At 42.6% G+C, this 14809-nt stretch overlaps 1 protein-coding gene across 3 annotated transcripts in view; it reads right to left on the bottom strand.

The window, feature by feature from the left end:
* Positions 1-2266: 2266 nt before the first annotated feature.
* LOC126088156 (cuticle protein 63-like) overlaps positions 2267-14809 on the bottom strand; it is a 57600-nt gene continuing 45057 nt past the window's right edge. For 2 of the 3 annotated variants that reach the window (XM_049906317.1, XM_049906309.1), the window contains exon 2: positions 2267-2557. In XM_049906317.1, coding sequence (XP_049762274.1) covers positions 2336-2557 — 222 coding nt within the window. In that variant the 3' untranslated portion in view covers positions 2267-2335. Of the gene's footprint in view, positions 2558-4344; positions 4445-14809 lie in introns of those variants that run through there. The other variant, XM_049906295.1, reaches the window with a different exon arrangement.

Below are 14809 nucleotides of genomic sequence, written 5' to 3'. Positions count from 1 at the left end.
CCTACTACTTTCAGCATTTCATCTCTCAAAGCCATCCAATAATGTTCTGTGTGTTTCTATTCGCTGTTTCAGTCAATCGTTGTCTAAAGCACCCTTTGAAACTGTCAATAACTACTCGTTCTCAATCTCCTAAATTTCCTTTCTTGCTCGAAAATTTTTGTCTTTTAGCCTGCAGTTTATAAGAAATAACTTATAGACGGAATCCACGTCTGACACTGGTAAGGTTTCGCTACCTCAAATCTGGATCTGAAATACATTTTATAATAATATAAGCTATCTGAAACGTTTCGGTGTCCCCAGGTCTCTCCGAATTATATAACATTGCTTCATGACTGCTAACCAAGTGTTAGGAATGAATGAATTGTCCTTGGGAAAATTTCTAACAGGCACGTTACACTTTCATTTCGTTCCTCCAACCCATATTCTGTTGAAATTTTACCGTACTGCCTTTCTGCCTGTTACTAAATTACAGTCCCCAATCGCGATTATATTTTATCTCTGTTATTGATCTGAATAATGTATTTTATCTCATCACATATTCATTCAATCTATTCATCACCTGTGGAACTTCTGTAAAAGTCGTCTATTACTTTCAACATCGCCTTTTCTGAAGTAATCCTCTCATCATCACCTGAGCTAAGTCGCCTACACTTCGTTACACCTGTTTATTTCAATTTACGTGTGATTCTTAGTGTCCTTAGTATGATTCATTTCTGGAAATTTTTCGGTTTCAAGCTGTAGTTTATAAAAAATAAAGTATTATCGGAATCCACTTTGACTCTGATAAGGTTTTTCAGCATAAAATCTGTGCCAAGATATTATGAACGTTGAACAAAGTGAAACTTAATGCTGCCTGGTGGTGTTTCGGTCATGCGATACCGGAAAGAAATTACGTAAATGGATACAAATGGAAGATTGTTATGGACCGGCGCCTGAGAACGTGTACCTTATAATGGCGTATCCGGTCAGTTGTGAGAGGGCCACAGTCGTGAACATCTATTGGAAGTGTTTGACGTATGGTGAAACCACGATAAGAGACGAGATGATGGGCATAAACATCTCTCCACAGAGCATGGATAACGAATGTTTGTCGGCTCTGCAAAGCAGGTAGGCTGCGATCTGGGCATATGTAACGGCATATTACAGTAGTGGTGGAGGCGCAGATGTTCCGGAACATCATTTAGCGTACAATATTGAACATGAGGCTCTGCAGCAGACAACCCCTTCACGTCCCCATATGGACCAAACGACCTTGTCAATTACGATTGTAGTGGACGTGAGACATTCGAGTATGGACTCTGGATCAACGGAAATATATTGCATGATCGCACAATTAAGTCTCTTCTCACACCAGATCCATTGTTGTGTCCGAATAAGCTGCCATCCAGCGCAACAGTAGCTTCAAACATGAACCGTGGCATCGAATCACTCCGTTGGAGGTCGCAGGTTCGAATCCTGCCTCGGGCATGGGTGTGTGTGATGTCCTTAGGTTAGTTAGGTTTAAGTAGTTCTAAGTTCTAGGGGACTTATGACCTAAGATACTGAGTCCCATAGTGCTCAGAGCCATTTGAACCAACCAACTCCGTTGGAGGCAATATTAAACTGCGAGGGACACTCATCTCGGCTTTCGTGGGAAAAGTAATAGTATCCGGAGTCGCTGTAATAGCTGTGGACTACCGCGTACTGCGTATCACTTTCGGCACTTCTTGATCCCTACCCTGATAACTATGCAGAATGCCACTGTCACTAGATCGCAATCGTGTTACAGTGGTCTGATGAGTGTTACCTCGCTCACAAAATTAGTCTAATCTATATCTGGTGGCAGTCATCTTGGACACTATCGGACGCCAGATTAGTGCACACAAACCACTGGCCAGTAATTCATGTCGAAGGTATGACTTATACGTAGACATCTGGTCACACATATCTGTACAAACACACCATTGACTTATCGAATCCCTGCCAATCCGTGTCAACCGTTCACTAAAACCAAACGTTCGACCAACACTGTCTTAGAAAAGTAGTCACAGTGTTTTGGCTTATCAGTATGTATTCTTTACCTCTCTTAAAAACGAATATAAAAACTTTCGGATATGTATGCAATGGACAACATTGACTGCATACAAACTTGTGAAAATGATGATTAGATAGGTGGTAGCGGAGCAGACAAGTAAGCAGAAGTGCTAGATTTGTGGTATACTCCGTTATGTGCAAAAGGGTGTATGAAAAATGATGCGCTGGTTTGCTGAGTAAAGAAAACATTAAATAAGGCTACAGAGAGTTTATTTATACACACGCAGTACACACAGACACGTACAAGTTAGTAAGAAGCTGTTCAGCCGATGATGGGGTGAGCCAAGCCCAGCCCCACGCCGAGAGGGGCGTGGGCGATAGCGGGGGCGGCGACGATGGGGGCGGCGGCTATGGCGGGGGCGGCGAGGACGCGCGGTGCCAGCACAGCGCCGGGGGCGGCCAGCACTCCCGCCCCCAGCAGGCCGCGCTTCTCTCGCGTCTCCTGGCTGCAAGCAACTGCCACGCAGGCGGCCAAGACAATCACCTACGAAATAAGTGTAAATTAATTTTACGTCCTCGCAGGAGCTTTGCGCTGTAAAGAAATCGACGTTGGCACATTAGAAACGATAACATTACTCATGCAACCATCCAGACTGGATTTTTCTCTGGTTGAAAATTGTCAACTGTCTCGAAATATATATGTCGTGAAACTTTAATTACAATTTGTCACAGTAGAATGCTCGATATTAGATGGGTTTATCTGGTAACTAATGAGGAGGTACTGAATTGAACTATAGAGAAAAAAGAATTATGGCAGCTGTTCACTAAAAGAAATGACTAGTCGACAGGACACGTCATGGAGCATCAACGAATCGCGATTTTGCTACCGGAGGTAATTTGTGGGGAGTCAAAATTATTGAGCGGGGCTCGAAGTTCGATTTCAGAAAGCAGATTACAAGACAATCTAATTGTTTGCTGCCGTCTTTTGTCAAAGGCCAGTTCTTGCATGTGCACTGTGATTGTAAACAGTAAGTTTTATTGATTTTTAGTGAGGGGTTCCCAAATGAAATATTTACGTTCGCAGAACTTAACTGCTACAGGGGACTCGATATTTGAAGAAAAATGGATAATTACATTTTCAACTTAGTGTAATGCCCTATAGACTCACACAGGTGTGTGGAGGCACTGCAAGCTCCTTGTGCTGAACGGCATTTGCTGCACATGTAAAATTTAAGTGTTTAGTTGATAACATGGCTTCAAGAATGGAGGCTGTATTGAAACCAATGAGGCCCTAGTTTAAAATATGAAGCCCATCCTGATACCCATGAAAGACTTTCGTCTTTTTCAGTAATAGTCAGATATGTTTTGATTGCCGGGTGTACTTTGGCAAGGTAAATACTTGTACCCAAGAGCCTATGACTCCGTATTCATACATATTGTGGAAGGCTTACACGACCAAATGTTTACAGATTATGACATTGTCCCTTTGTCATTAGAAGAGCAAAGCACGTGCTCAAAAGGAAAAAGAAATTTCACAGCAAACCAATTGGCGGTTAAGAGTAATGCAAATTTTCGAAGACCACACATGACAGGAAATGAATTTTTACGGGAAACATTAACCTTTCAGCGAAGAAAATTACGCCAAGTGGCATGATGATAAATAATGTTTTGTTCAGTTATGCAAAAACAAAAGAATAATTTTGTTGGATGTTCGGCAGCTTCTTGTTAAAATATTAACCTCAGGAGTCCCGCAGCAAGTCGGTCGCAACGGCGGCAGCTTAGTTGCTTCGGTGTTTTAAAATGACGCGGCCTAACATTCAAAATTATTTAATTCAAAATAACGCCGTCTGTGAAAGCCTACAAACTCACAGAATATAATGGAGCTTAGATTTTAACACCAAATCGACGTAAAAGTCAACACCCAAGGGACACAACCTGTGACTGGACGTCTGTAGGGCAGGAACGTATCGTAGAATATTCTAATAAACCTGTCTGGCATTATCCTCAGTTCACAGAAGAAATTTAAATGCATCATAAACGAGTTATATTTCAACCATTACCAGTGTAGGTTGACATAAACAATGTTGGAATTTATCTGGAGACATAAATTAAATTAGCAGTGAAAGGCGTTATCGACATCGGATACGGAGGCAGATTATTAAATCAGTTATGTACTAGACGAATAATGATTAAATGAGAGCGAGTTTATTCTTCTATGAGATGTAAAACATTTACAGGTCAGGTGCTTCTCCCTCTCCCATCGGAAGCTGTGGCATACTGGTATGATATACGAAGGTAAGTGGTTGGATGGTAGCTGGGACAGCTACTTACCAGAAACTTCATGTTGTAGGTTGACAGAGACGTGTGCGTCGAATGCTGTGGAGTGGCCAACGGGCGGCTTATATAGCTGCACCGACTCCAAACGCAGGGCGTTGGCCGCCACAACTGTCGGCCTTGGATATCTCACAGTAGATGACCCTCGTGGTGAGAGACTCTACACTGTCGTGATCTGTCCCGTTCTTACGTTACTAGATTTTGGTACCGCTATGTTGTTGATACAACAATGATTTTCTACTCGCTTCGCTATCAGAGAAGTGGGCAACGTGTAGACTGATAAGGACTGTATCATAGCCCGAAAGTCTGCAACCAGGTAAAATTGCTATTAATATACTGACAACGGGACCATGAGACCTGTAATTACGACTTATGAGTTTTCGGTACATTTAGGGGGACCTGTCTCTATTACTTGGCTGGTGGTTTCTCATGCGACGATCCCCAGTTTCCGAGGAAATCGATACTGAATATGCGTATCTTCTAGACCAGTCCGTCGGCAATGTTTCAAGCCAGCGAGCTTCACGCAGTGGTTGATGTTCTAGACTACCACTTGCTGGCGGTAGTGGAACAAACCCTGTCTATGTACTACTTGTTTCTTTCTTTTTTCTTCCTTCGAGAGAAAATTCCATAAAAATAAAATCCTTACTTCTGAATCGATTTAATGCGCTTTTGAAAATTCCGTATACCTACTAGACAGTTGCTTTCATTAAATGCTCGTGGCGCTCTACGAATTTGGATTTCAGTTATTTCTACGACAAATACCATCCTGAATTCCGCTCTTGCGCAGAAAGCGACAGCGACTAAGATGATTCCGTAATCTGTTCAATAACAAACGGAATGCACGTTCGATGGATGATATATTATAACAACGAAAATGTCTACATTAGAATGATTTTGCAGGACGTACACAATTTAATGATATTCTATACGATGAAAATGAAGAAAGAAAAAGAGTACGCAGTTGAAATCCTAACTCGTACCGAAAGCGTCGTATCCGCGAATCTTACTTGCCGCGCTAAGCTCGCTTGGTCGAAAATTTAACTAACGCAACAACTATACGTCGAATGCTTAAAACGTCAATATTGATTTTCTCGGAAACTACAAGCCGTTGTAGGAAAAGTCACATGCCAGGTACTCAGGTCATTATGCAACACACCTTAGACTCATCAAAAACAGTGAGTACATCTCTGTAAACTTCTGAATTTACGTTCAGTCGATTTTTGGAGGCTAAAGAATCTAAAAACTGCAGAAGTAGACGTCGTCAAATAAACAATGGCGTGCAACAGACAATTATGAGCACCATATCCACAAAGTCATGAATGAAGGATTATTTGGCAAAAACGTAAAAATTTGCTGGTAACATAATGTACTAACACATCCACTCCTCAGACAATAATGTTCTGTAAAATAATTATTTCTATGTAGTTCTATGTTCTTACTTCTTTTGTATCGGAAGTGCAAATTTTGAGTTCAATGAAGTAACTGAGAGACAGTGGAATAGAACGGTTTGGCGGCCGCTGTGGCCGTGTGGTTGTAGGCGCTTCAGTCTGGAACCGCGCGACCTCTGCAGTCGCAGGTTCGAATCCTGCCTCGGGCAGCGATGTGTGTGATGTCCTTAGGTTAGTTAGGTTTAAGTAGTTCTAAGTTCTAGGGGATTGATGACCTCAAATGTTAAGTCCCATAGTGCTCAGAGCCATTTGTACAATTTGAATAGAACGGTTTCCACACTTGGCAATCACAATTTGTGCACGTCTTTGTAATAGCCGCACTGCAGGAGAACATTACCAAAAGCAACAGTATTTTTGCCACAAGTTGTTCCTTTCCGCTGTGTTCTTATCCTCTGAATACATTCGCACTACGAAGACGAATAAAGGTAGATCGCACGGCAACACAGCAGCTTTTACTTTCGGGAGTATAACTGTTTAAGTATTGCATGCGTTAACATATGTTTTTGCACAAAAATATGGTTTCACAAAGCAATAGGTCGTCTGTGGTTTTTATGATCGTTGTGGTTGTATCTGTCTGTCAAACGGAACTGTTTGTTCAGCGACTCATACTTTTGTGCTCTTCAGATTCGATGAAGTGCAAACACTGATAGTACACTAATGTAAATTTTTACAGATAAACGACATTTGATGAGTGGTATTACATACGCATATTCGAAATTTAAATTCGTATTTATTTGGTTTCAGGCGTTAAAATTAGAGTACTTTTCTTATAATAAGGGGACACAGACAGACAAATGAGTTGTCATTTAAGTAACATAGATATGAAAACACGGGAATTGTTGGAGAAAGACACAAAGCAAAGGAATCTTTCGAGAGTTCACTATCATCGATTCTAAAGAAATGATATGTACAGGTTAACTAATTCATTTACTTCCACCTAATAGACAGTAAAAGCTAAATCGTTGTATTTGACTGGCTGGGAGACCACAAGAGACAGAGTCAGCAGTGAAATTAGAATGGTTTTTCCTATCCTTAGTGGCACACTGGCATCTATCAATGTGTTAAACGTACTTGATAAGTGTAAATGCGTGTAAGGGGTGTCTGTGTGTGTAGTGCAGTGGCAGTTCTATGCTGGTACACAGCCTACTCCTTTCGAATAGCACTGGGTGAGATGGTGAGGGAGTGAGGGGTGGAGGTGGTCGCCGAGTTAAACCTCCCCACCTGATGGAATGATCTCCATCAACAGCCACTATCTCGACATGGGACTCAGTCAGACGGATTTCCTAACCAGGTTTCCCAATACCACTTCTCGATGGTCATGTAAACAATCCAATATCAATTCTAAAGAACGGTTCCAGCTCCTGAAATTCCGCACAGCCGTTTTTGAAACTGATATGATGGTCAATCTGTGCCTTGTTTTCAAAATTTTCTGATAATCTGGGCGGACGACTTTTTATCCCGTTAAGGAGAAGTACAAATGATAGAATAAACATCATCTGTGCACTTATAATACACTACTGGCCATTAAAATTGCTACACCAAGAAGAAATGCAGATGATAAACGTGTATCCATTGGAAAAATATATTATACTACAACTGACATGTGATTACATTTTCACGCAACGTGGGTGAATAGATCCTGAGAAATCAGTACCCTGAACAACCACCTCTGGCTGTAATAACAGCCTTGATACGCCTGAGCATTGAGTCAAACAGAGCTTGGATGATGTATATAGGTACAGTTGCTCATGCAGCTTCAACACGATACCACAATTCATCAAGAGTAGTGACTGGCGTATTGTGACAAGTCACTTGCTCGGCCACCATTGACCAGACGTTTTCAATTGGTGAGAGATCTCGAGAATTTGCTGGCCAGGGCAGCAGTCGAACATTTTCTGTATCCAGAAAGGCCCGTACAGGACCTGCAACATGCGGTCGTGCATTATCCTGCTGAACCGTAGCGTTTCGAAAGGATCGAATGAAGGGTGTAGCCACGTCTGGTAAGAAATGTGAAATGTAAAGTCCACCATTGAACAGAACCCTGTTGACTCAGTGATCGAGACGTGGCTGCACGATCCGTTGCAGCCTTACGGATAAGATGCCTGTCATCTCGACTGCTAGTGATACGAAGCCATTGGGATCCAGCACGGCGTTCCGTATTAGCCTCCTGAATCCACCGATTCCATATTTTGCTAACAGCCATTGGATTTCGCCCAACGCGAGCAGCAATGTCGCGATACGATAAACCGCAATCGTGATAGGGTACATTCCGACCTTTATCAAAGTGGGAAACTTGATGGTACGCATTTCTCCTCCTTACACGAGGCATCACAACAACGTTTCATCAGGCAACGTTGGTCAACTCCTGTTTGCGTATAAGAAATCGGTTGGAAACGTTTCTCATGTCAGCACGTTGTAGGTGTCGCCACCGGCGTCAACCTTGTGTGAATGCTCTGAAAAGCTAATAATTTGCATATCACGGCATCTTCTTCCTGTCTGTTAAATTTCGCGTCTGTAGCACGTCATCTTCATGGTGTAGCAATTTTAATGGCCACTAGTGTATTTTATTGATGAGAGACAGTCACTGTGTCGACTAAATCGGTAACCGGAACAGCGCTTACCCATCCAAAGTATTGTCCATGCCCGACTTTGCTTAACTTCCTGATCTGACATAAACTAGTTTATTCAACGAAGGAAAGCCTGTGGCCATAGACAAGGAAGAGTCCAAACAAAAAACTTTTAAGGTACGGTTGCCTTAAAGCTGGCCTCCACGTCTGCTAATTCAAATTTGTCCGTGTAACTTAAAAGACAGGCCTTCATATAGGACTTCAAGTCTGCTAATTCACATTTGGCCGAGTAAATTAAATGACAGGCTATTTCAAATTTAAGTCAGCCATGAGACATTCATGGCAACAATAGCACTGAAACGTCAAGGACTTAACTGCGAAAGACAGGTTTGACCTCTAATGTGTGATATGGAAATGCAGACCTTGTAGTCATAACTGACGCAATGTTGCATCGTATTTGCACGAGAACGTTTCTGTGTAACGGGAACGTTTGCGGAAGTAGAGTGTCCTTAACGTGAAAAACAGGTAAAAGCATACGTTTTTCGAAAATATTTATAAGGTAGCGTAGTGCCAGGACTAAAAGGATGACGTTTATATTTTATACAAGCATCAGAGAAATAAATGAACTATCAGAAGCAAAAGTAGGAAAATATGTCGAATGAAAGTATCAGAATAGAGATAAAATCCTGCGTAAAACGTGCTGTACACCACTAAAATTAAAAGAAAGAGAATGTATAGGAAAAAATTATTTTGATCTGGAGGCGCAGCCAATGAATGGAAGTTTTATGTAGATTAGCCTCGAACGATTTTATAATACCAGAAATCCAGTAACAAGAGGAGTATGTATGCAACTGGGTCACTGCCTTTTTGCTCAACTTTCGCATGGTTGTCGTACACGCAGATGTATCAAATTCTGCACTAAAACTCTTTACTCCTCAAGCTATGTCGTAATAATATTGATTACGTTTGGTCCAATATCAAAGTGCAAGTCCTTAAATTAAGCGCAAGTCTTCGACGGCTTCGTGTCCCCAGTAACCCAGCTGCTGAAGGGGATTACAGTTTAACGTGGAATCCGAACCACGTATAGCTCTTAGCGACTCCTCACATCGTTGAGAGGTCATTTCATTGACGACTTTATCCCACGTTCCCCTAACATCTGATGTAAACTGGTTGTTGTGAACGTTCTTCCACCTCAGGTCAACTAACATCAGGATATGTAACTTCCATTCTTTTAGGACTGTTCTAAATATGTCTTTCTGGGTTATATAGCTGTTCTCGACTATAGCGATTCTGTCAAAGCTGAGCTTTGAATTATTTTTTCAAAAATGACGGCTGTTATTTGCTTTCTTGCAGAACAGCACTTACAAGTAGATTTTTCAGGTTGGCCGAGCTGATTTTTGGTCTTTTAAGAACATTATACACTTCTAATAATTTGCATTTTTGCGTCACTGTCTAATACTACGCTTTTCTTTTCTAATAAGACAAAGACTGGAAGCGAGCTGATAAGATTCCTGAGGATGGGTTCATCCGCAATTGCATATAGTGCCACCGATAATGAGCAACCCTGACAGACGGACCGTTTTACATCGGATGTTCGCTATTTTGTTTGCATCCTTACAAAATTGCTCTGACAAGATGAAAGAATGTGTTGCAGAGTCCATATTTTCGTACTGCTTATAGTTGGAAACTGTGAGAGATCTGGTGGAAAGATTTTGAAAAAACAACAGGCAACACAAAGTCCCTTGTTTTACAGATATTAGTAATGGACATTGCGTCACGGTAGTCCTCAAAAAGTCGATTATACTGCCTTCAGGGAACGCACAAGATTGGTAATATCCACTCACGTTTTTTGTTACCGCCTTAGTCCTGAGTCTCCTGTCCGAGTGCGTATTTATTACGAGAAGCCTTCAATAAGTAATGCAACACATTTGTTTGAAAGAAGGTCGATTTCATTCAAAATTTGAATACAGCATGTTATCAGAATGAGATTTTCATTCTGCAGCGGAGTGTGCGCTGATATGAAACTTCCTGGCAGATTAAAACTGTGTGCCCGACCGAGACTCGAACTCGGGACCTTTGCCTTTCGCGGGCAAGTGCTCTACCAACTGAGCTACCGAAGCACGACTCACGCCCGGTCTCACAGCTTCATTTCTGCCAGTATCTCGTCTCCTACCTTCCAAACTTTACAGAAGCTCTTCTGCGAACCTTGCAGAACTAGCACTCCTGAAAGAAAGGATATTGCGGAGACATGGCTTAGCCACAGCCTGGGGGATGTTTCCAGAATGAGATTTTCACTCTGCAGCGGAGTGTGCGCTGATATGAAACTTCCTGGCAGATTAAAACTGTGTGCCCGACCGAGACTCGAACTCGGGACCTTTGCCTTTCGCGGGCAAGTGCTCTACCAACTGAGCTACCGAAGCACGACTCATGCCCGGTCTCACAGCTTAACTTCTGCCAGTATCTCGTCTCCTACCTTCCAAACTTTACAGAAGCTCTTCTGCGAACCTTGCAGAACTAGCACTCCTGAAAGAAAGGATATTGCGGAGACATGGCTTAGCCACAGCCTGGGGGATGTTTCCAGAATGAGATTTTCACTCTGCAGCGGAGTGTGCGCTGATATGAAACTTCCTGGCAGATTAAAACTGTGCGCCCGACCGAGACTCGAACTCGTGACCTTTCCCTTCCGCGGGCAAGTGCCCTACCAACTGAGCTACCGAAGCACGACTCACGCCCGGTCTCACAGCTTCACTTCTGCCAGTATCTCGTCTCCTACCTTCCAAACTTTACAGAAGCTCTTCTGCGAACCTTGCGAACATGGCTTAGCCATGTCTCCGCAATATCCTTTCTTTCAGGAGTGCTAGTTCTGCAAGGTTCGCAGAAGAGCTTCTGTAAAGTTTGGAAGGTAGGAGACGAGATACTGGCAGAAGTGAAGCTGTGAGACCAGGCGTGAGTCGTGCTTCGGTAGCTCAGTTGGTAGAGCACTTGCCCGCGAAAGGCAAAGGTCCCGAGTTCGAGTCTCGGTCGGGCACACAGTTTTAATCTGCCAGGAAGTTTCATATCAGCGCACACTCCGCTGCAGAGTGAAAATCTCATTCTGGAAACATCCCCCAGGCTGTGGCTAAGCCATGTCTCCGCAATATCCTTTCTTTCAGGAGTGCTAGTTCTGCAAGGTTCGCAGAAGAGCTTCTGTAAAGTTTGGAAGGTAGGAGACGAGATACTGGCAGAAGTGAAGTTGTGAGATCGGGCGTGAGTCGTGCTTCGGTAGCTCAGTTGGTAGAGCACTTGCCCGCGAAAGGCAAAGGTCCCGAGTTCGAGTCTCGGTCGGGCACACAGTTTTAATCTGCCAGGAAGTTTCACAGCATGTTATTCCCCACTCTTTTGAATATAAAATCCTGTTATTCAACACAATCTCCGTTCAGTAAGTAAACCTTCATCACCTTACTGGGAGGGCTCGTATGCAAACATGGTACCAATCTACTGGTCGATGTCGAAACCAACGTCTTGCTGCATTAGTAACCTCCACGTTCTCCACGTACTCCTTTTCTTGGAGTGCATCCTTCATTGAGCCAAACAGGTGGAAGTTGGGCTGTAGGGTATATGAGGAAGAACAGTACAGTAAAGTATACGGTGCTCCTCTAAGCTGGACAGCCTTGTGTGAGGCCCTACGTTTTCATGGGGAACGAGAAGTTCGTTTGAATTTCTGAGCCGACGAAACGCTGAAGTTGTTTCTTCAGTTTCCTGAGGGTAGCACACGGTTGCCCATGTGGGAAGACATCAAACAGAAAATCCCTTTGTAGTCCTAGAAGACCGTCACCTTTACTTTCCCGGTCGAGGTTGCGGCTTTGAACTTTTTCTTCGGTGGAGAGGTGTTACGCCACTCCATGCTTAGCAGACCGGCACTCGGGGGATCGGACAGGTTTGGGCTACCTGGTTGCGACGATTACAGACGTCTCGTCCAACAAATCGTCGTGATTTTGTTAACTGCCAGGTCTCCGCAGACATTATGCAAACGCCTATGAATATCTGCGTTGTGCGATGGTCTGTTTTTCTGCCAAAGTAGAGTGGCAGCTCTCTGCTTGAAACGAACCTTCGCTAGAGTCGACAATTTGAAGGTTACGTATATCGCCGCCACCAATCGAAACTTCATGAACCAATAAGGACTGAATGGACGTTCCACAACAAATTCGGCAATTTCTCAAAAGAAACTAGCCGACAAAAGGAAACGTGTTGCATTACTTATGAACACACCTCGATGTTAAGGATTCTGAGTATTTAGGCAGACATTTCTTAGGTACGAATACGATGAAGTTTGTAGGAACCTGTTGGATATTCCATGCGTCGCTTAATTTGTCCATTAACTTTTCTTTCAATATGTCGAAATAGCAGATATTCAGTTGGTATGCCATCTATTCCTGAAGAATTTCCTTTCTGGCTTTTCAGTAACGCTTCATATATTTACTCTTCTGGAATCTGTTCGCTGAAAGAATTGTCTGCTTCGGGCAGCACGTCGTCAAGATCATTTAGAAGGAGTAATTCGCAGTTCTTGTCTACTTCTAATGCAGCACCCAAGTCACGGAAAGTTGCAGGGCTCCGTTTTTATATGAGCCTGCTCTTGTGTTGTCTTGTTTCCTAGCAAACGTTTCTGGGCTATTTAGTGTTTTTCCTTTTTCGATGTTCGGATTAGATGGTAGAATGACACTGTCTGCTCTCGGATAATAATGTCAGCTCTTTTTCTCACTTGCTCACCCTCTAGTTACCTTCCCGTCTCAGACAACATCTGCGTTTTAACCTGATTTATCTGCGTATTCTAGCAATTTTTGGTTCTGTTCTAGAAGACTCGTGAAATAAAATTCCTCTGTCCTTTTGTTCCACTCAGTTTTTGTTGTAACGTATTGTGTTTCGCATGCTCCACCCACAAATTTAAACCACTGCGACACATGCTTACATTACTGACACAGCTTGTCAATGTTCACAGCAACATAATTTTTGATTCCTCATATTTAACTGAGGTAGTACCTGTATTTGATTTCCAGTAATATTTTTAACGCAAAATCGTTTTCTTGTGTAAACTGATTCTGATAATAAAAGCACAATGTTTATGACAGATTCACAGTCCAGATTTCTGAATAGTGATGTTGCATACTGACTTGTGAGTCGTAAATCCTCTCTATTCTGCCCGCTGAATGACGAGTGACGGAGGTGTAGGCCTACATTAATGAGTTTGCGCTCTTGCCTTCCACATATTAATTATATTTAAAAGTCTGGCCATGTATCCGAGTTCCACGTATCTGTTCAAATTTGGCTTTCGGTCTTTCTGGTCAATAACAGAGTTAAAATCACCACCAATTACGACTTCGTTACACGTCGTTCGTAAAACGAACATAATTTCTTGTTTGAAAAACTCGGCACTCAGCTCCTTCTACACGAATCATACACATTTACAAAGAGTATATCTCCGATTTCTGCTGATATTCTTCACCCACTTGAAAATTTGTGTGGGAAATACGAATGATATTGCTTCTTATTCTATTGATTAGCCGCAAGCTGAATGCTAGCAAAATTGGCTATATTGCATCCGTATTTCGTTTCAGGTTTTTCGTTTATAGGTTTATCTGGCTGAGCTTTAAAATAACTAAAAATTTAGGTCTTTTCAAGAGCATAGGTTTTCTTCCCTTCGTTTGGCTGATGAAGACATTTTAATTTGTCGAAAATATATCAGGATGACTGTGGAGAGCACAGACTGCAGCCCTCTCCAGCTTCCTGACAAAGAGAAAGAGAGACAAAATACATGATAATTTACATTTCCAATCACAGATTCGGAAATCGAATCGCTTGACTTGGGTCACGGGTTGATCTGATTATTATTTAAAAAGCCGATGGAATTAATCCACACGTATTATACACATAGATACATATACCGGGTGAACTTAATAAACCACGGAATTGTGTAGATAGAGAGGTAAAAATTGACACACATGCTTGGAAAGACATGCGGTTTTATTAGAACGAAAACAAAAAAAAAACAAAGTTCACAATATAAGCGACAGATGGCGCTGGACAGCAAGACGTCAGTGACTGCGCATGACAATTGTGTATAAAAGGAGCTGTAATGAGAGAGAGAATCAGATGCGCGAGCAGTCGCAGCATGTTGACGTTACCTGAAAAGGCGATTTTAGTGAAGCTGTATTATCAGAATGGGCAATGCGATAGTTCAGCGTTACGATCATATCGCCATAGGAAGGGGAGTCGAACGGGTAAAGGTCCGTTGACTAATGCAGCTGTGGCGAGAATGATTTCGAAGTTCGAAGCCTCGGGTTGTTTAGACGATAGACCCCGTAGTGGTCGACCGAGCACAAGGCGTAATGCTGCTGAGACGGTTCAGGAAGAAATGGAGACTGTAGCGGGTTCGTCTATGCACGGGGAAGTCAGCGTTCGTGCAGTCGCACG

Source organism: Schistocerca cancellata, chromosome 1 (genome assembly GCF_023864275.1).
Source record: "Schistocerca cancellata isolate TAMUIC-IGC-003103 chromosome 1, iqSchCanc2.1, whole genome shotgun sequence".
NCBI lineage: Eukaryota > Metazoa > Arthropoda > Insecta > Orthoptera > Acrididae > Schistocerca > Schistocerca cancellata.
The sequence above is the reverse complement of the archived record's forward strand: the minus strand, read 5'-3'. Positions and strand labels throughout refer to the sequence as shown.